This window comes from Amia ocellicauda, chromosome 1, assembly GCF_036373705.1.
Source record: "Amia ocellicauda isolate fAmiCal2 chromosome 1, fAmiCal2.hap1, whole genome shotgun sequence".
Classification (NCBI taxonomy): domain Eukaryota; kingdom Metazoa; phylum Chordata; class Actinopteri; order Amiiformes; family Amiidae; genus Amia; species Amia ocellicauda.
Genome location: NC_089850.1, coordinates 45,510,773 through 45,537,017, shown reverse-complemented (window position 1 = coordinate 45,537,017; position 26,245 = coordinate 45,510,773). Strand labels below are relative to the sequence as shown.

Genomic DNA, 26,245 nt, shown 5'->3' with positions numbered 1-26,245 from the left:
ATAGAAATCCTACAGTTACAAAGCTCTTTCACATACGTTCTGACCTTTTTCAGATAATGTGATTATGGCATGACATTACAAGATAGTGTATGTAGTATTTCAGAATGTTTCTCTTCAATGTATTGCATTCGTGAGCACAATATATCTATTGAAATTGTGACAGATAACAACCAGACAAATTGTGACATGTGATATGGAAATGCTTGCATGCATCAGTGGCTGTGACTAATTTTATTTTGCTTCTAAGAAGTAGTTCTTAGGATCTACAGAACATAAACTCATTGAATTTGGTTCTATAGCATAATGAGCCTTGTTACTTTCAAACCTGTTTACCCCCTTAAATGCTTAACTCTCAAAAGCATAACACAGTAAATTAATTATCTCTCCTTACGTAGAGGAACTGGCAGTGACGCCCTCACTGACAGACTTTCTCAATGACACAGTGACATGATAATTGTGCAGCAGTAATTTATTTCTTCCCATTTTGTGATATAACACCCAGGATTTATAAATTCCTTTCTGTCTGTTTACAGGATGTTTCCTGGATGTTACATTACCTTTAATAACTTTGGTTCTTAGTCAGATACTATTCAATATTTACGAGGTGTCAAAAACAAAACAAAGAACCAGAACAGAAAACTAACAAAACAAGCAAACAATGCTTCCAAAGCAGATGAAGAATTTTAAAGTAGAAGTTTAACTGTATGTAATTTGTAATATCTGAAGCCTCATAAAGGTTAAATGTTTAAGAAGGTTAAAGTTAAAAGACTCTTAGAGACTTCCCCTGAAATGGGATGTCACTGACCTTTTTTTCTTTTTCTTTCTTTTTCTTACTTGTGTAATGTTATTTCTAAAAACACACACTGTCGATGTCAATAAAAGTCAACAGACGTGCACTGACAGGTAAACTGGAGATCTATAATCTGGACAAGAACATTGTGTCTCTGTAGAGCAGGCTCAAAAGGGGCAATTTAACAACCTATAAAGACTTTCACTTTGGACTGGCAATGATTAATTATTTTGTATCGCATCCTGAAAAACTACACAAAAGCAATATATTTTGACTACATTTAAACTAGAAATGTGTTATTTCTTATTTGATAATTACTCTGTGTATTATTGTCCTTGCTGTTCATAATTGTTGTTTTTTCTCCAGTTCTGGGACACGCAGTGGCAGCTGCTCTCCTTCTCCGGACTCCTACTCTCTGTACTGCTACCCCTGCACCTGGGGTGACTGCAAGGCTGTCGATTCGTCCACTCGGCAGCTCACTGGCAGCAATGGGACCCCTGGCATACAGCCAGTGCAGACATCCTGGTCAGACCCATGGGCCTATGCGGAGAGCCTGCCTGGTGTTGCGAGTGGGCGCTCCACACCCCTCCTCAGCACTGACACAGCATATAAAAGCTACTACAGCTGCCCCCGACTGAAACCACCTCATTCCCAGAAACGTTTTGCTCCCTTCGGGGCGCTCAACCCTTTTGCCAACCCAGGTTACTCCTGCAGTCCCTCCTCTTCTCCGGCGGAGTGGCTGGATTCCGGTGAGCGCCAGAAATCCCCATCCTTGGGTTCTGATCCCTTTGACCCTTTCGATGCATCGAACAGCCGGAGTACATCCCCCGATATCTCCTCCCTCAACTCGGGAGAAGTCAGGTTCAGTCAGGACCTGCGGAACTGCCACCAGGAACAAATGTTTAAGAGTGCTGAGGGCAGCTTGGGACCGGCACCTCCTCCCCGGCCTCCTAAGGGCTTTGAGACTGAAAATATCATCATCAGGAGCACAGCACCTCTCTCCCCCACTATTGTGAGGGGTGCTGAAGGAGGCATCACTAGAGTGTACCTCACACAGGGGGTAATTGAAGTGCCACCTGTGTCTATCAGAAGCAATTCTGAGGCGCTGGTGTCAAACCCTTCTACCGATGCCCCAGGTGTAGCCCGAGCCAACGGCGACGGGTCAGTGTGGCATCCTCCCTCGGACCTCTCCACGCTCTCCGTGGAAGAGGTCTCCAAGTGCCTGAGGTTCATCGGGCTGTCGGAGGACGTCGTGACGTTTTTTGTCCGGGAACGCATCGACGGCAGCATCTTTGTACAGCTCACCGAGGAGATCCTCTCCGACGACTTCAAGCTGACAAAATTACAGGTCAAGAAGATCATGCAGTTTATCAAAGGCTGGAGGCCCAAAATTTAACTTTAGATTTCTGCTTAGCATTTAACATCCTTAGCAGGGAACCCTGGCAGAGGAGGAGGCCGGTATTGACGCTGAGGGAAATACGTGCGAATGACAGAGAGAATTAAAATGCAGCACAATTAAGCAAATTCATTAAATTAAGCTTATTTTGGATATTGGCCTAAGGGAGGCATATTGTATTTATTTCATCCAGATTTAGCTCAGGCAGGTCCATGCAGTTAATCCTTCCTGCCTCGGGTCTAGGAAATGCATAATGTGACTGACACACATATCAGAAACCTTTCGGGATCCCTGTAGAATTTAAATTTAGCTGCTGGTGTTTACAGATTCTTAAATATGAGGGTGGCGTTTAAGTTTAAATAAATTTGCCCAGCCCACACAAAACTGAATAGGACCATAATTCCCTATCAACAAGAACCTTCTTTTCCTTGACATAATCTCAACAGAGCAGAGGAGATAATGAAGCAAAAGGAGAATTATTTTGTCCATCACTCTTATAGAGGTGTGTCCTGTTACACGCAGGCTGATCTTACCTTTCTGCAAAGATTACTGCGGGGACTTAATTGGTTACGCATGTCAGAGGAGGGAGAAAAGCAACATTTTCTATGCTAGACTAGTGAAAATTATATGCATGACTTACAGATGTTTATGTTTCTTTTTTTTTGTCTCTCTGTCTGACTCATTTAGTACCCTAACAAAATAAATAAATAAACATGGTAATTACATGGTAATTACATATGAATTGGAGGCACGAATGTACTTATCTGAATATCTGAAACCTTACGGACATTAACAGATACTTACTGTTTCAATATAAGTACATTGTAATACCGCCACAACAATGAAATAGTATTACATTTTAAGCAGATCATGCAATAATGATGAAGAGTATAAATGATAGATGAATTCATTTTGAAAAATCAGTATGATTAACACATTGAAAAAGTTAAATTAACTATTTAACTTAACACCTCACACTGAAACCATAACCTGTACGTTTGCAGTTCCCCGAACTGGATACGGTCCAGCTTTGGAATAAATGCAAATACTCACACACATACATACGACTCAGCGTTTGCTCCACGGATCAATGTTTTCAACCATGGTCTATTTAAGTTAAGCTTCAGAAAATATGCATACATAATTGAACAATATTTCCCTGGGTTGGAAATGTTGATCCTCAGAAAACATTTATATGGATGGTAATGGTAATACAGGAGAAAAGTTTATTTTAGTCTTTGTTTAGTTGAAATACAAAGGTATTTACCCAGTGGTGGAGGGTGGGTAGATGGCCTAGTCCCCTATACTGATATACTAATACCAGAACATCTTGATATTATTGTATCCCAGCAGTAAGAATCGCAATACAAGGAAAAGAAAGTGGAATATTAAATTAATATATTTATATATAGCTGATTTAAGGGTTCCAGTACCTGAGTGCCATAATATTGCTTCAGCCTCTTCTGTTTTCTCCTCCTCAGGGACTGTAAGACATTGTACATCACACACTATAGTTGTCTTAAAACAGTTTAATAAAGGGAATAATGGAGAAGTTGTTCAGTTTTGTGTAAGTGAAGAAGGTCTGACCAGAGTCGGGTGAGAGAGTGAGTACTGCCTCATTAAATAAAGCACAAACACTTGCAGAAGGACTTGCGAAGCTTTTTGCTGCACAAATTGTCTCCAATCAGAATCCAGCTAAAGCTCTGAACGTCTCATTGTCGGCTCCCTTATGATAGAATTGCTCCATCGAACTACTGAGAACAAATTTGACTTTGGAACAAAAAGCTTTGACAGATGACCAAGAATTGTTAGACTGCCCCTTAGGAGATAGCTGCACAGTTGCTGTTAATGTCTATTCTTGTCTAGATTTCTTTGTTGTCTTTATTGTATAGTAAACTTTCAATAGTATTTTTTTATGCAAAACAAAATTAAAGAAGGAAAATAAAATATGGTAACATCTGTGGTACAGTGTGCACTCCTCAGAGTATATAGGCAGGATTCTCTACTTGAATGTGTTCAATACAAAGGTCACCTGAAGCAACTCACCTTATAATAATAATTACAACAGCTGACCCTGCTACTGATAATGCAGTTTGTTTTACAGCAGCTCGTCGTCACATATTGAAATCAGTCTTATGAAAAGTGTAATTTAGAGTATAGAAATGTAGCTGTTACTCTCTGTATCCCAGGTGTTTCTCTTATGTCTGAAGCATACATCATAAAATCACAGGATATTTTGAGAATTCTGTATAAATATTATTTTGAATATTCCTTTCAATGGTTTTGTTCTTTTATTTGCCTAAGGTTGTTAATTAACAGCTTTGTCATGATTAATTATCATACCCTCTGAAATTGTTGTTTTAGCTTTTCCAATTCCCTGAAAAAGATTTTTGTGTTCACAAGGCTGCTAGCCACCACATTGTTGTAACAAAATAAATCCGTGAGCAAGAACGGTCAAGTAGTCTTTGGCAAAGGTGGATTCACACCATAATGTAGACACAGTTAACATTCTTAACATGTTTGCTTGCAATAAACACTTAAATATGCAGCAGCTCTATCTGTCCTTGAAGAAGACAAAATGTAAATCAGAAGGGGAAATAAATCCATATTGCCTTTTCTTGTCTTTCGCCAGTGATATGCTGGTGTTTTGTATTATCCAGAAGCACAAATTCATAACGGTTTTGTTACTCAAGAGTTGATTAGCGCGTGTCCAAAATACTGGTACCAGTGATAACTTTTCAACTGGTCTGCTAATGGTCAGCTGCTATGCGATCAGACTCTTCTCTTTCACTGATACAGACAGAAGTGCATTAATGCATTGAAACCACATTATCACACACGTATTTCCTAAAAAAACGAAGGCGACTGATTCCTTGCAGTCCGTAGGGTATATTTGTATCCTGTTTTTAGGAGCTGCTTCCACTCCCAAGGGTATTTCACTGTCAGTAGCAATGTGGTTAGTCATGTGTGATGATCGAAGACAATGCTTTCCTTTGCTGTTAAAACCTGTTGTTCAATTCTGCTTTAAAAAGTAACTATTTAATACAGAACAGAATCTGAAATCTTTGCATCTTAAGTTTGTGTTACTTAAGCTGTTATGTCCCCACACTTGTATACAAATTACTGTAACTTTCTACTTACTGGAGTAGAACTTGTAAAGGGAAAAAGGTTGCCTTTTGTACACTGTCCTGATCATGCCTGTAATTACACACATTGTATTAAAAGACTGTAATTTGAGCTTACTAATCGCTGCTGTCTGGAGATGTATAGTGTGCTATTTGTCAGATGGCACTAAATTATACAGTTTAATGACTGGTTTTTAACTACTTTTTGTGCACCAAATGTTTTGTGTATGTATATTTATGGAACAGCACCCATTTCCCTTATGTAGAATATTATATTGTTATAAAATAATATTTAACAATGGTAGGGTTATTTCAATTGTACTGAAATTCATTTCCTTCTTGTATGATTTAATCCTTATGGATTAGCAAAATAAATAGAGCACAAGAAACTAAGATTTTTTTTAATATTTAATGATCCCAGGGGCTCTTTGTTTCTGTTGTACATTTGATTTCGTGGGGTGGTGATGAACGAAGCAGTAGTGGAATGGACCCACCCATTTCAAAGTGTGCATTTGAATCTCATACAACAGTGAGCAGGGCTGCTGGATAAGGCCTTTGATGGCCATCGTCAAACTGTTGGCAGTCTAAAACATCAGTGGTTTTCCCCAGACTGCTGATGCCAAGGTTTAATGCTCTCAACACAACATGATTCAATCCCATGACCACTTGTTTCTTATACAAGTGCTTGGAAAATGTCTACAGCTACTTGGGAACAGGTTTCTAAGTTTAGGGCCAGGGATTCACAATAAGTAGCTCACAAATTAAAAGTGTACTGCATGTGTGATTTCTGAAAATGGAAAGAGAATTTCCATGAGCTGGGCTCGATCTTTTACCCCTTTTTGCCTGATGTGATCTGCCCATTTGTTAGATAATTCTTTATATATACACACATCTCAAAATACATCAGCAGAAGGTTTGATTTTATTTCAGATTCCTCACAATGAAACTGCACTGGAATACCATCCATTACTGTACAAGTGCTTTTAGATCCCTTCATGGCCAGGGCTCTGAGTTTGTAAAACAACAAAGAAAAACCCTCACATTTGTACAGAGTAGTGCAAAACAAAAATGTTACATTCTGGTTACAAACATAAGTGCCTGAGTACTCAGTAGATCTAAGGCACCTTGGAAAACAGGTTTATGCATTTATGTCTTAAACAATTAGTACAATCCAATACATTTACTTGGTTAAAAGCTGCCTAGAGGTTTTCATAGTTTAAGCACAAACCTTTTGTGAAATTAAATTAGCAAACTCTCTAGATATGTTAAAATCAGAATGTACGCAGAAACTATTTGTGGAATTTCTTGCTGGCATCCTTCGCATGGTCAAGAAGCAATTGGCATGGCGTGAACTGGTGTCCGTAGACAGCTTCAAACTTCCTCATCTTCTCCACAAGCTTATCTGCTCCATAGGAGTCAACAAATCTAAATGGACCTAAAGGGAGATTGGAAGAGGAAAACCAAAACAGTTTTTAAAAACACCTCACGTTCACTTTGAAACTCTGAATTGTGTTGATGCGACTGAACAGTTGTGAATTGGTCTTATCCTTCACATGTCTTAACCTGTGTGGCCATGCTCTGTAATGAATGAAGCCAAAAGAATCCCCCTACCTCCAAGACAAGGAGGGAATCCCAGTCCAAAGACGGCACCGATGTCTCCCTCCACTGGGTTGTTGAGAATTCCCTCCTGCAGGCACAGGATGGCTTCGTTCACAAACCTTGTGATGAGGCGGTACTGGATATCAGAGTCTGAAGACCTGTGGATGCGCAAACGCACACAAGCAGACTGTAATGATTCAGAGGTTTGGGGAAGGACTAATTAAAATACAATTCCAGCTGACCAGAGCATTTTATCTTCATCCATAAACCAATGTATGTTATGACCCCAAAGCTGTGGTAAGATGGAATCCATAGATAAGCCGATGGTCCGAGCTGGCGCTAGGCGTGTCTGAACTGCAAATGGGTTTAGATTAAGATGCTTTAAGTCAAACCTCAGGATGCACTGGTGGTTGAGTGACCATCGTAGGCAGTGTGTGCTTGTGTGTGATGTGGGTTAAAGGAAGACGGATGAAACCACAATGAGAATACAGCAGTTAAGAGCTGGCAATCAGTCAGAGCTGCCTGTGGTTTATACATTTAGTTCAGTTGTCCCCAAGTTTAACTTTACTCTCACATCTCTTGCCTTCTTTAAGAATCCTAAATATGAGGCTTTCAAAAACAAATATCCATTTAGGGAGTGAACAAATCTGACACACGAGCTCTGCTTCCACAAGATTACCCCCCCCCCCCCCTTTTTTTTTTTTTTTACAAAAATAAATAAATGTGACATACACTTGAGGATTGGCAGGAATCTTGTACTTCTCTAGAATCTCTTCAGCGCCGGGGTTTACATTTTTGTTTTTTGTTCCTTGCTGATAGACATAGTTTCCTTTTCCAGATTTGCGGCCTGCAAGAAAAATAAGAAGTTGCTACATGAGATCTGCTTATTAAAGACTATCGGTGCAGACTGTCTGTGCTAAAGATTTCATGGATCTTTCCTATCTGACTCATTCTTCAGATTAGGAGACCGACCATATCACAATAATAACCCATCTGCAAATCACAAATTACAAATCTGTACCCTGTAGCACTTTCATTAATTGTTAGAGACTACTTTATACTATTTACTACATCCTAATTTGCAATTGGTGGGTGGATCAAAGTGTTGATTTAGTGCTCTTAGAATGGTTCAAAATGGCATTAGTCAGGCTTTTCAATCTAGGGAAACTATCTGAACACAAAGTCACTGTTGATATACTAACACTATTTCACATTTCATTTTCAGACTCTGATCATCTTTCTTTGAGAAAATCCTAAAATCAGAATAACCTGGAAAATTAGAGAGCTATTAATTAAAAACGTAAGCACCCATTTGTTGTATTGATTTAATTGTTGCCGTCAGCGTGATCACTGTTTTGCTGAATAGACATTTTAAAGGGCAGCTTTTTCCCCAGATCCTGCCTCCCCAGATGTTCAGATCATAAGTACACTCTTATAGGCATGGCTGTGAGGTCCTTATGCCAAGAGTGTATTTGTATTATTAGATTGTTACGGTCATTTACTGACTCACCCTCCTCTTCCACCTTCAGACACTTCACAATTAGTCTTAAGCAGCAATAACAAATGGTTTTAAACCCATAGCTGTATGGATTCTTTCATTTTTGTAGATTTTGTTTTTTCTCCCCCAGGTTGTGGTTTCTTACCCATGAATCCTTTCTCCACCATAGCCTTGAGCAGTGCAACATCGCCGCCCCCAAACCGCGACCCAAATGCTTTGCCCAGGTCTTCGGCCACATGCGCAGCCACATCAATTCCAACCTCATCTGCTAAGGTGGCAATGCCGACAGGAAAGCCAAAGCCAGTAGTGAGGGAATCCAGCTTACTGGGGCCAGTACCTTCCTACAACAACATGGAATAGCTTTCCAGTAAGTGCCACGGTATTTGAAAAAACACATTTATCAATGATATCCATCTTGTTAATAGGCTACAATTCTAGTTTACTCACTAGAATAACGATCTCACATCTGATCCAAACTCCATGACAATACTAATACTGGACAATACAATATAGTAAACAAACAGTCCCACTTTTCAGACACTGAAATACAAATCAAAGAAAAAAAAACATACTAACCTGGAGAACTCTCAAAGCTTCGGCCAGCATAGGACCCAGACACCTGGTGGTGTAGAACCCAGGACCATCCTAGAGGTCAAGTGACAGTGTTTAGAGATAAGAGAAGGATTTTGCAGAGAGGATTTTAAAATAAATGAGGGAGATTCATTTCACCATTTATCTTATTTGTAGACGATTAAAAAAAAAAATTATATATATATATATATAATTTTTTTTTTCATCTCAATCTCAATCTCAAAGCAGTAAAGGTTAACTGATGAAAAACAAATAAAAAGCTAGTTTAATGGGCTTGAGTGTCCCCCTTCTCTCATTGGCTTAATGGCTTAACACATACCAGCTGGACCGTTTGATTTGAAAAATATCGAACACTTACTGTATAATGGGAAAAAACGATCTTACCCCAACTACAATGATGACTTTTCCCTGTTTAAGACCAACAGCAACAGCGGAGGCAGTCGTGTCCTTGGAGGTTTTGTCAGTAGTTATAATTTCCAGCAGCTGCATTTTATCCACTGGAGAGAAATAATGCATTCCAATGACCTGAGAGAAATACCAATAGACATGTAGTTTAATAGTGTGTGAAAATTAAGGAGGAGTAAAGCCAGGCCTTTATATATAAATAAAACAGAAGACAACTTACTTTCTCTGGCCTTTTGCTAACTGCAGCAATGTCTTTGATGGGCAGAGATGAAGTGTTAGTGGCAAAGATACAATGGGGAGGAATAACCTGGAAAATAAATGTGTTTTTAATGCATTTTCAAAAATGTGGTTTACAAATCAAAATGCATATAGTATAAAACATCTAGACTCAATGGTCTCTAGTATTTCAGCAATTTTTTTTATTGTATATGTCCTTGTGTTGCATTTAATTATTAATATTGAATATTTGATTTGAACTGAACTAAGATAGTGGAGTATATATAACGTGAACTCAAAGAACATTGCAAATCATGCTAAAATATACATCTTTCGAACAATAAGCATTATTGAGTTAATTATATATCCAAAACCCAAGTAACTCTATTATAACTGCAGATAAGTTAAAAATTATATTAAGCGGCAGAGCAAAAGATGATCGAGAGGTCCTGCTGATGTAATCAGACGTTCAATTCACTGATCCCTCTTTCCATTGGAGGTCTTTCACCAGTTTCTCTAGGCAGAGGTCTCACTATATCAGGGAATTAAACACTACTGTTCTACTAATAAGACTCGGAAATGGAAAACCTAAACATGCAAGAGATTGTGGTGCTGGAGTCAAACCAACACAACTTTCATTGGTCGACATATCACAAAAAACATCCACCACAATCACACCCACCGCCTCAACTTCTTTCAGAACTTTGTGCTTGATGTTCATGTCCTCAAATACTGCCTCAATGACCATGTCCACATGACCAAACCCGCTGTAATCGAGCTGGCCAGTGAGGTTCGAGAGGATGCTGTCCCTCTCGAAGGATGTGATGCTTCTCTTCTTAGTTTTGCCATCCAGCCTGGATTAAAAAAAAAAAAAAAAAAAGATACTCTTGTCCTAAGACTCCTCTAAAGTTTCTGGGTCATCAAAGAGTTGAGGGTCCCATTACAATACCGTCCAAGTACATTTTGTAATTTAGTAATGAGGACACAGTCTCATCATGGAGATGAAGTGCCACCTGCTGGTAAGAGGAACAAATTGCTTCTCACAAACCCTTTATAGACTTGCTGCTGTCCTCTTCCCAGCCCTTCCACTGTGGTGTCCTTCAGGATGGTGAACAGACCCTTGTCTACAGAGACCTGGGCGATGCCAGCACCCATCAGACCTGCTCCCAAAATGGCTAAGCTCCTGAAACGGGGCAAAAACATGGTTCAACACAGCCAGCGTAACCAAGCGGACCTTTCAGTACTCACCACGATGCTGTGAAAAGGACACTCACTTAACCTCTTTCTGCGGGGTACCAAAGCGGTTCTTCTTACACGTGACTTGACCCTGGTACAAACCAATCAGGGCTTTGGATTCGTTGGTCATGGCAAGCTTGCCAAAATTCTGTGTTCAATCAGAAAAGCATTTTAAAAACACAAGTGTGCACAGATGCAAATAAATATCACAAAACAATTGCTATTAAATATTTGTCTAGTTGTTTATACAGATCTGTATTGTTTTGCTCATAGTAAAGTGGCAGTTTTCATGTTGCTTTTGAATTCGTACGGGTATTTTAAAACATCACACCGTTTCATAGCTGGAACTAGTAAAATAAAGGCTAATTAAGTTTTCCATTCTATGTAATTCAAGCTTTCAATTAAGTATCCGAGTGCTCAGACAGGATGAAGACTATAGCACACTGTGGTTGTGAGGAACAGGGTTGGGAGGCCCTGGAGGGTTTGAAGTTACCTGCGATTCAGCTAAATAGCCGGCATCCGATCCCTGTTCAATGCCCGCCTGGACAGTCTGCAGGAATAAAACAAGTATTTGGAAGAAAAAGCAAAAACATTCTCTATGATGTTGTATTTATTAAACGTCCCAGTTCACCAACCTTCTTACAATCAGAAACCATAATTATAATTTTCTATCAAGAAACAACTCTGTTCTCCACTCTCAAGGCGAGAGAAAAAAAAACCTACCTCGATGATTTTCAGAGGAGCGGGATACAGTCCTTTCGTCTGTTTCATGACTTTATTTTTTACGGTGTTGTAGATCTGCTGTCTTACAAATGAGATCCCCATGACATAGTCTGTTATTTCTGTAAAATCATTGGAAATGTGATGGAAAACGTAAGTTGCAAGCAAAATATACATAAAAGTATACCTTTATGATGCACAACATCAGGGTAGACAAAAAGATGGAAGACGGGAGGAGTTTCTCGTGTTTCTGGGTGTTTACATGATGGATAAACATCACAGGGCTGCGTATGTGTATTAAATCCAATGACAGCTGTGAGAACTCCCATGCAAGATTATACACGTGAAAAAGGAAAGCAATGACTAGCGCTGTGGCATAACTTAAAACTGAATCATAATGCATGCACCTTTATGAACATATGCATCAAACGTAAGAGTCAGGTTCATATTTGTATCCAACATGCATAATATAAAACCTAAGGGATGTGAAATTGCAGCTTTAAGTGTATCCTTTAAACTTTGTTGCAAGAACTTACTCTGCATTAAGCCCTTCTCTTTCTTGAGAGAAATCTTCTTATTGGCTATTCCTTTGGCAAACTGGATGGCAACTTCTTCTAGGTACTCAATCGTTCTTTCCTCTGCACTCTTCAATCCAGGACCTTAAATTAAAAAGATGTTAAAAACTACAGAAAAACTAAAAGTGTCCGGTTCCCAGTCAAAATACTTCAGCCTTCTGCCCAATTATTGAAAAATAAACCAGTTAATCAGAAGTGTGGTTTGAAAGACTATATGCCATTAACTTTGGGGGACTATTTAAATGTTTACCAAGAGGGTCAACGAGTTGATCAACAAGTTTCATCTTTTTGGCTTTGTCAGCACGTATGTTCCTGCCAGTCAGCATCATGTCAAAGGCAGAGGGCAGTCCAACCTATGCAAAAGGGAGAAAACAGAAAAATTGAAGAAAACCGAGGAAATGTAGTTTTCTAGCTGGAACATTATAATACTGCAGGTTGGAAGCACTACAAGAACACGAAAAAACTGTTTCCATCCGTACCATTTTTGGCAGTCGCTGGGTTCCTCCAGCTCCTGGAAGCAATCCCAGCATGACCTCCGGTGCACCGAGTACTGTCTTCTTACTTTTAGTTGCTATTCTGTACTGGCAAGCAATGGCAAACTTAAAAGAAAAAAAAAACACTCAATACATGTACCATACGCAATAATAAATAATCTTAATTAATCCCCTGTGTGTCTTTTTCCACTACTGGATAAGGCCTGTCCCAGCAAATTAAGTCACTGTCGAGTTGTTTACAGTTTTCTTTTGGTTGATAAAGTTGGTCAAAGATGTGTGGTGATACTCTATAGAAACACAAAACCTGCATGTTTGTATCCAAGATCTAATCCAGTTTCATTGTTAAAGAACTCAATAACTCTACAAGAAAAATGTGAATGGGGTCACTAAACCTGATTAGTACACACACACAATTTTTGTTTTAAAATGAGATCATACCTCCAGGCCACCTCCCAAACAGGGTCCATTAATGGCAGCTATGATGGGTTTGGGAGACTTCTCAATCTTCTCAAACATTTTCTGTCCTTCCTGGGAAATGTTGGCCACTTCTGCCTCACTCCTACAGGCCGCTATCATGCTGTAAATTTTTTTTAAATAAATCATTAATCAAATTCCAATACCACTGAATATGAAAGGATAAGAAGCAAAAACATTACCCACAATGCTAAAGGGTGAGGTAGGAAGCACAGGATCTGTTACTATGTAGTAACATAAGTAGCTTTGATAGGGAAAACCAATTCATATCCAGGAAACAGAGAAAAGCACTTCTAATCAGACTGTTAAAGGGTACTGACTTGATGTCAGCTCCGGCAATGAAGCAGCCAGGCTTGGAGGAGATGAGGACGGCACTCTTGACTTTATCATCTGTCCAGACTTCATTCATTACTTCGCTTAATTCCGTTTGCATTTGGACTGACAAAGTGTTGACCTGAAAGAAAGAAAGAAAGAAAGAAAGAAAGAAAAATAAAAAAGCATTAAAACTTGTGTTCCCAAGCCTTAGTATAATAATTATACATTTTAATGCTACTTATGTCTTGTAAATATTACAAAAACAAAATGTGTTCAGCTATTTTAGGTCAAAACAAACCACTGAACGACTGAAAATTAACATGGCCTGTGGGAATTCTGAGAGGTAGAATATACTGAGCACAAAATGTATACATGCAGGCGATATAACTGAAATACATTATGATCAACTAAATTAATTTAAACAACATTCAAACAAATTCCCAAAATATTTAAGCAAATTAAGAGCATTAATTCGATTTATGGAAGTGGGGGTCAACTAAAGCACTGGCAGAATATTTAGGTTTCCTTCTTACCTTAGAGTTTGGGTCATTGATTCGTATAACAGCCACATCCTCTTTAACCTCGTAGTTGACATGGGTTCGAGCTATATAGGAAACCGAACAAAAAAACATTTCAGAAAACCAATCATACCACTCTTCTACATAATAATGTAGTCTATATAATACAAACAATTTAAAAATATTTACCTAACATGGAAGAAGAAACGGTGAAGTTACGGCATGTGTAACCTGCAGAAAGAAACGCACGTTACACACACATTTCATAGATGCACTGGCTGGCTGTGTTGGTTTCCGCGCGAGACCAATCTCTATAATCTCAAACAGTTAGGATAATGTGCCGATGAAGAGACCACCATCCAACTGGTTTTCTTATTCTGTGGCTATGGTAAAAACATACTGCTGAAGTTGCACAAGTACATTTTACTTGCCATTCAACAGTGAACTATTACAATGGTGAAACTGCTATGAAGTCTAATTTTTTGTAAGTAGGGGTGCATGTGTTAAATTAAATCTGATCTGAGAAACAGGTGAGCGGGCACATAGAGGCTGAGCTCCCTTCAGCACCCTGGACAAGCTCATCTGCTTGTAAAAACAGCCGACTGAACTTTGGCACAGATTGTATTTGCACAGACGCACAGTTGATAGAGTAACCTTTGTCCTACATTAGGAGTTCCACACGGTGTGTATAAAATCAATACCTTCAGGCAGCTACTGCTAATGGCTGCTCAAATCAAGGTTATAGTCATGATCAAGATATTGCAAACAACCTTTTCTTTATTAAAAAATTAAACTGGTGGTGAGGGTCTCGTGTTATATTGGTCTAACTGTAGAAAACCTGTAGAAAGCTGTAGAAAACCGTTATTTTCATCCAAAGCTTAAACAAAAGCTGTAGAGACAGAACTTTTTTCTCATCATACAATTGTACATTTATATTTTCATTTCCATGTTTTGGTAAAGGCAAAAGTAACACTAAACAATTAATCCTATTACTGTCTATTAGCTTGGCAGATATCTTGTTAGACAATGTAAATAGGTGGCCAATGTTATTATGGGCACAAAGCCCTGAAAGCAGAAGATGAGCCTTTCACCCCTTCTTTTGATCTTAAATCTTTTTTTTTTTTTAAGTTTAAAAGTTTTTGGGCATCATTATCAGAAACTATAGTAGCCACTCTTGTTCATCCATTCTCATTAGTGTGCTAGCCAGTGATATATATATATATATATATATATCACTGGCTAGCATATATATATATATATATATATCACACACACACTTTTGATATGCAATAAGAAAATAAGAATCTGCATTCCCATCGCATTTATTGCATTTTACCTGCTGCACTATGGCAAGCCAAATTATCATTTAGAGATCTCTAGATGCATTTCAAGATATCTTCAAATATTTTGAGATCTCTAAACCATTTAAATACATCTTTAAATGATTTAGAGATATCTGCAAATCATTGAGAGATATCTAAATAAGGTGATTTTTAAAGTTGGCTCTAAATGATTTAAAGATCTCAATGAGAATTTAGCTTGTCATACTGCACTCTTGTTCCTATTCTAAACTATTTTCACAAATACACTTATAAGGTAGGCTAACACTTGTTGAGAACCTAGTGCTGGGATATTATACTGCAGTCAACAAGCTGAAAAACCTGAACGGACTCAATGTGGTATTCTATGCAATTCTATGCAATGTCTTCTTTCCATTAATCATGGCAACTTAAATGATTCACTTTAAAAACTAATATAGAGCTCCATAAGGAAGTAAAGTTTACAGATAAGATGTATGAAAATAAACTCTAAACTCCAGAGGAGATCATTAGTTCCTATGAACTCAACCATGATGTCAAGGTTATTTGCATCCATCCCCCATAATGCTCTTACACGGTACTAACAAGGGTCAGCAGCAGCAATGTTAAATCCGTGTTTAGGCCGGCAGAGTACACCATGAAACACATTGAAGCCATTTCAGAGATCTAGGATCTATATCATACACTTGATGAACTAAAAAGCATTATGAGTTAGCAATATACTTAAGTATAAACATTACCAGTTTCTTTTTCAGATTTAATAAAGAACAGCAATGAAGATCCTATAGATCACACCCACAAAACGTCATATTCATATTAAAAAAGGCATATATTTCTGCATGTGGATTGTTGTTAATTTATTATAACGATGCACTTTTATAGCCCACCACTAACTAAAATCAGACACAATTTGGTTGATCAAGTTGTTGCAAATAGATCATTGGATATATGCAAAAATCAATAAGCATGTACATTTAAATCAATCATTTCTCAAACCAATTATTTGCGCTCGAATAACAAATACGATCGTGCAGACTACCAAGTAGCAACAAAATAAAACTTTACTAAAATAAAAACATATCTACCTAATTATGAATTTAGCTACGGGCGTTGCAGTTTGCTTTTGAGGTTTGTATTGAAATTATTTTTGATACTTAAGTAGGTGAAAGGTCACTGCAAAATAGACACGCGACTCTGTGGGTAGGATCGCGATTTTCACCCAACGCTAATAAAGGCATTGAGCCACTTCAGACTTCGACTGCACTAAATTCATGTCGTTACCTGTAGAAAGTGCGTATCTGCGGGTTGCAAACTTGGAGAGGATTCCCACCGCTCTTACGCCTGCCATCTTGGGAGGTCAAATACAGAGAAAGGAGGAAGAAACCTATGGAAACCGTGCTCTGTGCTGCATTGATAATCTGTGATGGCACCCTCAGTGGCTCCAGATCATAAACTCGAATAATATTTAAGATATAAGACATTAAACGCATACATTTTTATATATATATTTGAAATATAATTAAACCAGCATTTGATTGATACATATGTATCTGTACTTTAAGATTAGTAATAACTTGTCAAGTATTTTAATCAGGCAAAATTTGGAACAGCCCTATTGCAGGGGTCTTCCGTGTGTGACGTCCTCGGTGGCTGTGCTGGCTGCAGGACGGGGTCAGTCGGTCTCTTGCACAGGAGCTGGGTGGGAAATCAGTCAGACTCGGAGGTACGCACTTTAGCAGAAAGTAAATAAAAAAAAAAACGTGAATGTTTTGAAACTAGACTCTAAAATGTGTGTGCATTGCGAGATCAGTTTTAAGGCCACGTTGGTTGTATGGTTTAAATGTTCAGGAGGCATTTAGTTTAGGAGTAATTTAAGTTTTCGAAGTTATCAACGGAATTGAGGGATGCAGCTTTAAAACCCCACAGCGAATATTATATAGTATAGTATTATTTTTTGCTATTGTTATTTACCTTGTCATGTATAATACTCGTAATCTTTGGGAAATAATACAAATACAACAACTATGACGTATATTGCCTCTGCCATGCTCTGAAAGTGGTTATGTTCTGTTTACTGTGCTAAATATATATTAACACAAACTAATAGGGTTAACGCTTCTCATGCTCTTTTGCATTAACTGGTAAATCGATATTTAACTGAACGTTGTTGTGTTTATACGCGGGTGCAACGCCGTGATCATTTTATTTTTTCCAAATGTATTTCTAATGCTAACTTATATATACATTGTTATAGTCTGAGGTAGTTATGCATATTGTTTGATCTGGCTCTGATCGGACCGTATGCTAAAAATATCGAGATCAGTTCAGTTTTCCATATTCACTCCGTGACTCCGGTCGGCTTTGTGAAGTAGGTAAAAGGTCAAGTGATCCTGTCTGCTGTGGGCGGGTCTTCCTCCGCAGGATGGCGTCCTTGCGGCGCACTGTTTAGCAGCTGTGCGCAGATTTGCAGAATCCCACCGATCCTATTGGTGGAGCGGCGCAGATCTGCGCACAACTGCGTAAATCTGCGCTACCTGAACGCCACCATGTTCCTTTGCTCTGTGATTGCCACCGAGTTTAATGCATAACTCAATATTTCTCGCAGTCGTAGAAGTTACGAAATAGTTGTTTCAATACAAAAATAATGGAGTTGTAACCTATTTTTAAAGACTATTATTGTGTACAGTGAAAACAGTTTATTTGTACATCAGGTGAGCTGATATCCACATCTGTACAGTGGTGAATGCCTGTCTGTAATACAGGAAACCATGCGAGGGCAGCAGTTTCACCAAACTGTCTGCTACATATAAGAAATGATTTAAGGAATATATGAACATGTATATATATGTCTATAGTATAGTAGTCATGACTTCAAGCCATCTATACTACTATTTTGTAATGCATTTCAATGTGAAATATTTATTTATATTTCTATTTAAAATATATATACATAAAAAAAATCATTTAAAAATAGTTTTAGTAATACGACTTGGGGACTGTTCAGTGCTATTAAGCTCTGAGTTTATGGTCCTAATTTGGAATTACAATATTATAATATTGAAGGTGACCTTGCAATAAATGTTGTTTTAATGAATATGTGTAGATTGATTTTATATAGACATCATTTATTTTTTCTGGTTATATAATTTTGACATTGCTTGCTGTTATACATTTTCCTGTGGCATCTCAAAGTGCCAACTCTAAGAAGGAATGATGGATTTATAATAGTTTTACTGGATGCATTTTGTAATTGTTGTACTGTGGAAGTGTATTCAGAGAGAAATTGGATAGGACATTCAATGTCAGCAGGACCGTTTGTGTGATGATATATATAGTTTGTGCAGCTCCTGTGTATGTCAGTGGAAGTGTACTTCTCATTGTGTTCTCAATTTATATTAGGAAATCCAAAATGGCGTCCATCTTAACTCACAGTATCAAAAACTGCCCAGTGAATTCATCCTGGGCTGTTAAACTTGGTAAGTAATACAGTCATTAAACAAAAAAAAAATGAAGATAATGCCTTACTTTTTAGTTGACTATGGAAGCACTTTAATCTGTTGCTTTTAATTATGCTTTTCTTTTTATCAGCTACAAGGTCACTGAGCACAACTTCACACCTTCAGGCTCAAGGTATGCTTGAATTTTCTGGTGCACCTGTTAAATAAGTACATGTGAAATGTTTTCAAATACAACATGTTTGTTTGATCAATAGATGGAGTATTGCTGTGTCGGGATCTAGAACTACATTTCTATAGGTTTTCTCATCCTGCTTTTTTCTTGATCACAGTGCAACCTAAAACCAAAAAGACTCTGGCTAGAACAGGAGTCAAGAACATCGTCTTGGTAGAGGGTGTTCGCACACCTTTTTTACTGTCTGGAACCACGTAAGTAAATATTAAAGGAATTAATAGAGGATATCATTGGTCTACTTATTTGACTCCTTATTGGAAAATGCTTTAAAGTACTTTTTTTTTTTTTTTTAAATGCGTAGTTTTGCACAGGATTATTGAACCCATTTAAAAAACCCATTGTTAAAGAGAGAAAACCACCATCTAGTGGTGACTTGGAGTTACACTGAGATTTCTGTTAAAGTTTGGAATTATTTTTGTCACCATTTTTATAACCATTATATCATTGTCTTCACATTTAAGTAAAATATTGTAATTGTGTTTGTAGTTACAGTGATTTGATGCCTCATGATTTGGCCAGAGCTGCACTGCAGTAAGTATAGTGAAGTGTGCTCTTCCTGTAATATCCTGGATTGAAATGTTCACCAAACAGCAACTTATTATAATTATGTCTATAGCAAATGTGTATTTAAGCATTACAAATTACCTTTTGCAAAACTAAAAAATATTACCTAACATTTGGTATAAATGTAATTAAATACATTTGCTTCAAGTCAAGCAGAATTCCTTAAAGTTGTCCATTTGTGTTTTTCCCAGTCCCAGTGTTTTAAATGCAGTTTGAATTTGACCAAATGCCATCTTCCACTATAGGGGCCTTCTCACCAAGACAAGTCTCCCAAAAAATGCTGTCGACTACATTGTTTATGGAACAGTAATCCAGGAAGTCAAAACCAGCAATGTTGCAAGAGAGGTAAAAATACATAAATAAATGCACTACAAACATAAACTCCTTCATTTAAATGTATTACTTTTGTCATCATAATTCTTACTTTATTACTTTTTGTCACCATTGTTTTCTTGGTGTCTTTGGCAAAAGTATATAGACCTCAGCTGTTTGGGTGAAATTACCTGAATTTTATATTCCTTTTGGTATAAAAAAATGAACTATATCTGTTCTGTAAATGGATGTGTTTTGGATGATTAAATGGTTAATGCCATACAGCATACCCATACCAGATTGTAAAATCTGACTGTCTGTTAAATCAACATTACCTCTGCTTTATTGTATGTCTTTGAAATCACATGCTGTCATGATTGTACCTCTTGGTTGTATATTTATCTGCAGTTTGACTTCTGCACTAGTTGGCAGCAGTATTGTTTACTGCCCACAGCCCTGTCTTGATTAAGTTCCAGCCCGCCCACTAAGTACAGTGGAAAATCGCTCAATTGAGCAGCACATCTCATTAAGTTCTGTCATTTCAGTTCAAAATGTGTTTTGTAAAATTTGCACTGACACCAGCCCTTCCATTTTTTCTCCTTTTGAAGTTGACATTTTTATTTTTTGACTAATGCAAATCTTCCTGTCTGAAATCTAATCAGTTATGCTTGTTTGACAAATCACCAGTTCTGCAAAATAACTGTTTTGCACATGTTCTGTGTTCATTTCTCATAACTGTGTGTTTCAGGCTGCCCTGGGAGCAGGGTTCTCAGACAAAATCCCAGCCCACACAGTCACCATGGCCTGCATCTCTTCTAACCAGGCAATGACTACAGGTGAGTGAGCTGCTCATATAGAGGGATGTTTCCAAACTGCAACCTTTGTGCTAAGATTTGTGTATCCCTATAGTTTTCAGAATCTCCCCCTCTACACGTGGCTATCTGTCCTGTCTCACGTGCGCTCTAATAGCAGGAACAGTCTGCTGTTGTACTGGGGCGGACTGATCGCTGAGCAGACATTGATATTGTTCGCTTGCACACTAAGACCAGTCCTGTTTCTGTGCAGCCGCTGGTCTGATCGCCGCCGGCCAGTGTGACGCTGTGGTGGCTGGAGGGGTGGAGTTCATGTCTGACGTTCCTATTCGCCACAGCCGAAAGATGAGGAAGACCATGTTATCACTGAACAAGGCCAAGACCATGGGTCAGAGGCTGGCCCTGCTCGGGAAAATCCGCCCCAGCTATCTCACCCCTGAGGTAACCTGTCACTGACTTAGTTTATGAAGGGGCGGGTACATTTCTGCTTCCCATTTACACATCCTGTGGTAGAATCAAGGGCACAGGGGAGTACACGGCTTCTATGATTTTCTGTGGGTGGTTGACGGGCTCCCTCTCCATGCAGCTCCCCGCAGTGGCTGAGTTCTCCACCAGTGAGACAATGGGCCACTCTGCCGACCGGCTGGCTGCGGCCTTTGGCGTGTCGCGCCTAGAGCAGGACGAGTTTGCCTTGCGCTCTCACATCCTGGCCAAGAAGGCTCAGGATGCAGGCCTGCTCAGCGATGTGATCACCGTCAAAGTGCCAGGTAGATACTTGAATGAATTCCCTTCCTCCTCCGGAGCTTCTGATTCTGTACATTTATTTATTGTCTTCGTCCCTTTTACGCTCTTATCCAAAGCTTACAGGTGGCTGCAGTGCTGCAGCCTTGATTGGTTTTGGTGACTTAGAGGACTTCCCTAGTTGTCTGAATTGAATTGTACTTTCACAGTAACGGCCTCAGTTTATAACACTCAGAAGTACTGTGAAAAACTGCATGTCATTTGGACTTGCCTAATTTAGTGATGCATATGTTGATGGGTATTTTGTTTGTGTTCATGTGTAATACAATTCTGTAATTAAACAGGAAGAGACACAGTGACTAAAGACAATGGTATTAGGCCAAGTTCCATTGAGCAGATGGGCAAACTGAAGCCTGCCTTTGTGAAGCCCCACGGGACAGTCACTGCTGCAAACTCCTCTTTCTTGGTAAGCACTTCATTTGTGTTTGTCACGAAGGATTGTATTCAGAAAGACGTTGGCGCCAATTCGCATCTCCTACATTTTTCTCCTGCATTATTCACTGTGCACACAGGTTAATCTAAAGATGCTGGGCGTGAATGAGTCATTTTCCTATTAATTTTACAGTTTATTTGAACCTCTATTCATGTTAGAAATACTCTCGGGAGATGTGAAGTTGTTAAACCCTTCACGAATACAGCGCGAAACCCTTTACACAGATTGCAGATAAGTAAATGTTTTCACACGTTTGCTTTTTAACAGACTGATGGTGCTTCAGCAGTCCTTATCATGTCGGAGGAGAAAGCGCTGGCAATGGGATACAAGCCGAAAGCTTACTTAAGGTAAGGTGTTCGTTTTTCCAGTCAATTAAAAATACACGTTTAACTATGGCTCCTGAGTGTGCCCTTTAGAAATGGCAGATAGAGAAGATTTTCTTCCCAATTTATAGTGAACTGTATTATATATTTTGTAAGTCATCCTGGACAAAGGCGTCTGCTAAGAAATAAATCATAATTAGAGCCCGACTGATACAGGATTTTTGGGTGTGATACCAATAATTGGGAAGCTAATTTTCCCCGATTACTTATACATCTGCTGATATTTACTTTTTTTGTTAGCATGCAAAACACTTTTTTTTAGCATGCATCCCCGTCAGAGAGAAATTGTCAAATATGCATTTTTACATAATACACTTAACATTAGTTTTAATCTTAAATAACCACAAATCAAACATTGTAAAAATTAAATTTAAATAAGGGAGAATAAAGGAAAAATATGAATGCGCATGTTCTATACATCAGAACAAATAAGATGGTATTAAGTGCTGGTCTGGCTTACATTAGCATTTTACATGTGTCAGGTTCTCTTAAGTCCTCCTCAGTGCTCAATACTGCCAATACAACAGGGGCAGGTTATAGCACAGGCAGCACAGCTCAGCTGCATTTGTTTAAAAAAAAAATCCAAACCATGATGTAAGATTTGAAATAGTTTGATAAATATCATGTATAGTTTCAGGTTTATCCAACATTGTCTGAGAGCTGTCTTTTCACTCGTTTTCTTTAGATTGTGGAAAGTAACAATCAAAACCATGGATACTCAGCTGCAGCACAGCTTTTAAAAACACTTTCTGTTGGTTATGAGGGTTTTAGTAAAACCTACGTTTATGGGTTTATGAGCCCAATGTTTTTCTATGGGTGTGTTTTTGTTTCACCATGGCACTCAGTAGTACACACAGCGCCGCTGCTCATGAGAATCATTGTGGAGTCGGAGTTTCCAGCGAAAACTAAAGCACTGTTAAAACATAATGGTAAATAATTATAATAACGACTGTAAAATCAAATTAACATGTATTTATTTATTGTCTGAAGTCTGACGAAGGATCTAAAAAAAAAAAAAAATGTAGCCAGTAGTTTGAGAAAATGTATCGGTGCATTATCGGTGGAGTATGTGCCGATACAGATATTTCTGTAAAAGGCAAATATCGGCCGATTAATATTGGTGCTCTGATATCTGTTGTGCCCTAATAATAATTATTAATATTGAAAGATGGCTGTGAAAGATTGATCTATGCTCAATTTTGTAATACTTTGTGTCTGGCCTGATTTGTGTTGTGCCCCTCTTCCCCATTAATATTTTTCTGTTGTCCCAGAGATTTTGTGTATGTGTCCCAGGACCCAAAGGATCAGCTCCTGCTGGGGTAAGTCTTGCATTTTGAGTTACATTAACTAAATTCCTTATTTAAATTTGTGGAAGGGTGTATTTAAAAATATTATAATAATGGTCAAATACTTTGAACATGTTTCCCCAAAGCACTGTGGTTCTGTCACCTTTACAATATATTGGTTTGTTACAATTCATGGATACCAAGTTCAATTTCCCTTTGATTTAGGCCAACATACGGCACACCTAAAGTCCTTGAAAAGAGTGGCTTGACTTTGGCTGACATTGATGTTTTTGAATTTCATGAAGCTTTTGCAGTAAGTACTAGAGTATTTTCTTGACATGACTGAAGTGTGGGAGGAGGGCCATGCAGTTGGAAATGCTGAATATATTTGAATAGTGACAGCTATGGATTTGAGCTTTTTAAGTTGTATTAATATATAAATACTTGTTATATATGATGGTGCAAAAACAAATATTTTGTTTTTCTTAGGGGCAAATTATGGCTAACTTTAAAGCCTTGGACTCTGACTGGTTTGCCCAAACATATATGGGCAGGAAATCCAAGGTAAATGTATTTAACTTTTCTTATGGTTTTGCTCTTTCAGATGAGGCCTATGAAAAACGCTCTATAATTAATAATAATGTTTATACTCATTGTTCTTGTTGTATGTGAGGTTTAATTTAAAGGCACTAGCAGCTATTGGACATGTTTGCATGGTAGCGTCGTTAGCATTTTTATGATGTTGATCGTTTGAAGCTATTCGGTTGAAATTGGGGAAAACCTATTGTATTAGGTATTCCAAGAACCACAGTGTTTGTTGGTGTGCGGGTAAAACGAATGAGTTATAAAGTTGACAGTCATTTCTCACAGAATTGTGCTTGGGAGTGGTGCGCTCTGTGCTGCTTTTGCTTTTAGTCAGATGAAAGTAATGCATGTACTTCAGGGGAGGCAATTTTTATTTTTCAAGTTATTGTCTGTCTGTGCATCAGCGTAATGTATGTATATTTATGTATGTATTTATTCTTTAGGTTGGTGCCCCCCCTCTGGAGAAGTTTAACACTTGGGGAGGGTCCCTGTCCCTGGGACATCCCTTTGGTGCCACTGGCTGCCGTTTGATCACCACCGCGGCTCACAGGTTGATGAAGGAGGGAGGCCAGTATGCCTTGGTTGCTGCCTGTGCAGCAGGGGGGCAGGTAATGTCAATCACAGCTTATGCTCCTGAATTGTCATGACTACTAAAACTTCCAAGGATCAGCCTCATGCCTGCATACAGAAATGTCATATTTGCATCTGTACATACAGTAAATACTTGTATTTTGTCTTTTTCCAGGGACATGCTATGATTGTGGAAGCTTATCCCCAATAAATAGAGAAGAGAGATGGTTTTGGAAACACCCCCGAGAGAGCCATTCCAGTGCACTTACAAAGAAAGAAAAGGTTACATTACAATACCAGTGTTGTGGGGACTGTTTATCAATGTAAATACTGTTGCCACGTTGCCTTTATGTAATGAATTGTATTCTGAGGGTATAATCAACGGTCTGTTCAGAGTGCCTTCTCAAGGCTGAGCTCATGAATAACAGAAGTGGACGCCCAGTTTTTCCTGCTGAATGGGCTGAGTTTTCTCAAGCGGTTTAATCTTGGGCTCCCTCATAACATAGATTAATTTCACAATACAGATGTCATGGGTCTGCTGAAAAGTAATGAATTAAAAACTCTTCATAATACCTAGGATGTAGTCATGCAGAACTGCTGCGTGTGCCAGTCTTTGTGCGACGAGGTATAGCTGAGGTTTAAGTCAACATATCGGAACAATAAACTGAGAATGTGAAACTAAAAATGGCATTGTTTTTATTTCACTGTGCATGTATCCTCACATTCAAATAGATATTGTTTATGATAAGGTTATTTTATGTAAATCAATGTTGCATATGAAGTACCATTTTTTGTTTTTTGATCTTAAAATTAACTAATTATAAGTGTCAAGGACATGCCATGATTATGGAAGCATTGTAAGTAAGTTTGAGATTACAAAACTTGATATATTTGTACATTCTAGAGCTAGGCATGTCCCAAGAAACATTCAAGTGTGTAGATTTTTATGTAGCCTTTAAAAAATGTCAAATAAACAATTTAACATTTGTATTAGGACACAAGTTAGTGTCCCTCATTGTTCGTAAATAATAATGAAAATACAACATTAGTAGTAGTGGTAGTAGTATATATTACCAATGCATACTATTTGTAAGATCCTGTTTGACAAGTAGATTTTTTATTTTTATTCCACATATACTTTGTTTTTAATGTCTGAAGCTGGGGTAATAGATAAGGTCTTCTGTTGTAGATCTACTACCCTGGGGAAATTACTAACTCTTATTGAGGTGTTATTGGCATAAATACTTTATGCAGAGACACAGGACTCCTGCTTTCATGTTTTGTTGTACGTTCATTTACTGATACTTGGACTGCTTAATTTGAACTGGTATTCAGTTTCATTTGATGGGTAAATCGGAGCGTTCCCCTTCCACAAACACCAGGCCAAATCAATGGTGATTCCAGAGGGAAATCACTCTGTCGAAATGTAATGTTTTTGGCATTCTTTTTAATTTGTACCCATAGGAACAACAGTTGCAGATGATATTCGGCACACTGCACACTTCATCTCAGAAATAGAACTCTTATCTGTAAATAAC

The 26,245-nt window shown here is 38.3% G+C and overlaps 3 protein-coding genes across 3 annotated transcripts in view; 2 read left to right on the top strand and 1 right to left on the bottom strand.

Moving 5' to 3' along the window:
* The window catches only part of gareml (GRB2 associated, regulator of MAPK1-like), a 38,559-nt gene extending 33,131 nt beyond the window's left edge, over window positions 1-5,428 (top strand). Inside the window, exon 6 of the mRNA XM_066706760.1 lies at window positions 1,157-5,428. Coding sequence (XP_066562857.1) covers window positions 1,157-2,186 — 1,030 coding nt within the window. The 3' untranslated portion in view covers window positions 2,187-5,428. The remainder of the gene's footprint in view (window positions 1-1,156) is intronic.
* Window positions 5,429-6,214: 786 nt separating this feature from the next.
* LOC136751270 (trifunctional enzyme subunit alpha, mitochondrial) lies at window positions 6,215-16,697 on the bottom strand. The gene is made up of 20 exons (XM_066706734.1): window positions 16,553-16,697; window positions 14,142-14,183; window positions 13,968-14,038; window positions 13,440-13,573; window positions 13,084-13,222; window positions 12,631-12,750; window positions 12,402-12,504; window positions 12,113-12,235; window positions 11,580-11,698; window positions 11,350-11,406; window positions 10,895-11,004; window positions 10,669-10,803; window positions 10,303-10,474; window positions 9,625-9,711; window positions 9,384-9,524; window positions 8,985-9,053; window positions 8,554-8,749; window positions 7,643-7,757; window positions 6,923-7,068; window positions 6,215-6,746 (listed from the first exon to the last, which is right to left on the bottom strand). Exons 1-20 carry the CDS (start codon window positions 16,617-16,619, stop codon window positions 6,601-6,603), a joined length of 2,292 nt encoding a protein of 763 aa, XP_066562831.1. The 5' UTR covers window positions 16,620-16,697; the 3' UTR covers window positions 6,215-6,600.
* Window positions 16,698-16,800: 103 nt separating this feature from the next.
* hadhb (hydroxyacyl-CoA dehydrogenase trifunctional multienzyme complex subunit beta) lies at window positions 16,801-25,392 on the top strand. The gene is made up of 16 exons (XM_066706747.1): window positions 16,801-16,994; window positions 18,671-18,747; window positions 18,860-18,901; window positions 19,059-19,155; window positions 19,448-19,492; window positions 19,771-19,870; window positions 20,586-20,673; window positions 20,903-21,090; window positions 21,236-21,416; window positions 21,735-21,856; window positions 22,151-22,230; window positions 23,538-23,585; window positions 23,778-23,865; window positions 24,042-24,116; window positions 24,581-24,745; window positions 24,883-25,392. Exons 1-16 carry the CDS (start codon window positions 16,816-16,818, stop codon window positions 24,916-24,918), a joined length of 1,611 nt encoding a protein of 536 aa, XP_066562844.1. The 5' UTR covers window positions 16,801-16,815; the 3' UTR covers window positions 24,919-25,392.
* Window positions 25,393-26,245: the final 853 nt, after the last annotated feature.